The 2,740-nt window shown below is 33.6% G+C and overlaps 1 protein-coding gene across 1 annotated transcript; it reads left to right on the plus strand.

Annotated features, from left to right (window-relative positions):
• Positions 1 to 800: 800 nt before the first annotated feature.
• Positions 801 to 1,331, plus strand: LOC109793617 (putative mitochondrial protein AtMg00860). Its single transcript, XM_020353082.2, has one exon. The coding sequence runs from the start codon at positions 801 to 803 to the stop codon at positions 1,329 to 1,331; it is 531 nt and encodes a 176-aa protein (XP_020208671.2).
• Positions 1,332 to 2,740: the final 1,409 nt, after the last annotated feature.

A 2,740-nucleotide genomic window follows, 5' to 3' on the forward strand; every position in this document is an offset into this window, starting at 1 on the left:
GAATTCACCTGGAAGCTGGACAAATCAAACTATGAATTCCAAAAAAACCTTAATCTTTCTCTCCCAAGAATGTAGTGATGATGATGATCTCTTTTAAAGCATTTCACAAAATGTTTTTCTTCTTGGTTTCACAAAGAAAACACTCCAAGAAGGTCACAAAGACTTCACAATATCAGTTTTTCTCTTTTTGATTCTCAGTTCATCTGACTTCTGAAGTTTCAAAGTGTGAAAGCTATGTATAAAGTTTTTAGATCCAAATAATCGATTATTTTAAAGCATAATCGATTATTTTGTTCTTCATGATTTCTGGAAACCACTCAAGAACAGAATAATCAATTATTTTACAGGATAATTGATTATTTCAGAGAGTACTTCCTGGGATAATCGATTATTTCACAGATAATCGATTATTACAGCAAGGCTCTTTTCACTTGTTGTTGGAATAATCGATTACACTTAATGATAATCGATTATTTTGAGTTACCTTTCAAAAAGTCAATTTTATACTTCAAAAATCTTTCCAAGTTTTTTTAAATCATCATCATACTCACTCTCAGTCAATTTAGATTAAGATTAGCTCATGCACAAAGAAAAAAAATGCAAAATAAAATAATCAAAACAATACAACACATAAGAACTCATGAGCTACTCCTATTACACATCATGATATTCATATCTTCCTTTCTTGACTGGTTTGTGTCCTTGGTCAGCTTCAACTCTCAGAGTCCATCTTTTGTTATCGTCAAAACTCTTATACTCCAGGGCTGAGTTGATTCACTACTCCTTGAATCTCAACATATATGAATAGGATATTTCACCCATATCTTGATAGGTTTGTAGTAGTCTTCATAGATGACATCCTTGTATATTCTAAGACTAGGGAGGAGCATGTTGAGCACCTTAGGATTCTCAATCAAACCGTTAAGGAGAAGCAGTTGTATGCTAAGTTGTCTAAGTGTGAGTTTTGGCTTAATAGTGTAAGCCTTTTAGGACATGTGATCTCTGAAGGAGGGATAGTTATAGATCCTTCTAAGATAGAAGCAGTACTTGAGTGGAAAGCACCTAAGTCAGTTTTTGAGATTAGGAGTTTTCTAGGACTAGCTGGGTATTATAGGAGGTTTATAGAGGGTGTTTCTAAGCTAGCCTTACCTTTGACCAAATTGACTAGGAAGAAGCAACCTTTTGTGTGGGACTCTAAGTGTGAAGAGAAATTTCAGGAGCTTAAGAGGAGGTTAACTAGTGCCCCTATTTTAGTGTTACCTGACCCTAGTGAAACCTTTGTAGTGTATTGTGATGCCTCTATGATGGGTTTAGGAGGGGTGCTTTTGTAGAAAGGAAAGGTAATAGCTTATGCATCTAGGCAATTGAAAACCCATGAACAGAACTACCCTATCCATGACCTTGAGTTAGCTGCAGTAGTATTTGTGTTGAGCTTAGGAGAGCTTGAAGCTTAAGGAGTTTTGATGATCACAACATGCAACAACTTGGAGAACACAAAAACAAAGTTAAAGAAGAGTCAAGAGAATGCTATGATCTAAGACTATGTAATAGAACTTAGGAGATGAATTTTTATATTTGTGTATACTTGTGTGTGTGCTTTGTGCATTGAGCAAATCTTGTCTAAAATCAAGTAGGGAGTAGGTGATGATGATGAGTTGAGAACATTGGAAAATTATTTTGAGACTTAAAATGAAGTTTTAAGAACTGACTCAAAATAATCGATTATTGTTAAATATAATTGATTATTTCAGCAAATGGGCTAAGTGGAATGCCTTGCTGTAATAATCGATTATTTGTCAAAATAATCGATTATTTCAGAAACAACTCTTTGGAATAATCGATTATCCAGCTAAATAATCGATTAAGTTGTTCTTGGTTGATTTCCAGAAATCTGAAGAACAAAATAATCGATTATTCTTTAAAATAATCGATTATCTGGTTTGAACTTTTATAAATAGACTTGAACTATTTTGAAACAGAAGACAATTGAGTAAGAACTGATAATAAACTTCTAAAAACACTTTAGAGAGTCTGTGTGACGTCTTGGAAAGGTTTCTTTGTGAAAATCCAAGAAGAAAAACATTTGTGAAAGAACTTGTGAAAATCATCATCATCATCATACCCTTGAAAGAGAAAGACAAAGAATTGTTCAAGAATTCCAGGTGAATTCGTTTCATGTTTGTTTCTTTGTGAATCTTTGTTGAAAATCTTGAGAAGGGTTTCTCAAGTGATTAAGGTTCTTGTAGTGGGATCTACAAGGGGTGCTTTCTTGGGGTCAAGAAAGTGATTATCTTTTAGTAGTGAAGTATATGCATGTGTGTTTGCTTGTAAACCTTCTTGCTTAAAGATAGTGGAAAAATCTTAATCAGGTGGTGATTAAGGACTGGATGTAGGTCACATGTGGAGTGGCTGAACCAGTATAAAAGACTTGTGCAATCTTCTTCAACCTTATCTCTTGTTTTGCAATTTCTTGGTTGAGCTTTAAAGAAGATAAAACTTGATTAACAAGTGTATGTAATTCTTGATGGTTTAAATCTGTAATTGAACATTATTAGTGAACCTCATAATGTTGTAATCAAGTTAGCATATTGCATTCATATTATCATAACAAGTCTTGAGAAGTGCTTCATTTTGAAAATTCTGTCATAGAAAAGTTTTAATTGAATGTGAAGATCCAGAAACTCTGATAAAATTTTTAAAGGGTCATTGAATCCAATTCACCCCCCCTCTTGGATTTGGC

This window comes from Cajanus cajan, chromosome 7 (genome assembly GCF_000230855.2).
Source record: "Cajanus cajan strain Asha chromosome 7, NIPB_CcT2T_4, whole genome shotgun sequence".
In the NCBI taxonomy this organism is placed as follows: domain Eukaryota; kingdom Viridiplantae; phylum Streptophyta; class Magnoliopsida; order Fabales; family Fabaceae; genus Cajanus; species Cajanus cajan.

Bases quoted from the DNA above. Each gene is read 5' to 3' on its own strand.
- LOC109793617 (XM_020353082.2), top strand. From the start codon at position 801: ATGAATAGGATATTTCACCCATATCTTGATAGGTTTGTAGTAGTCTTC.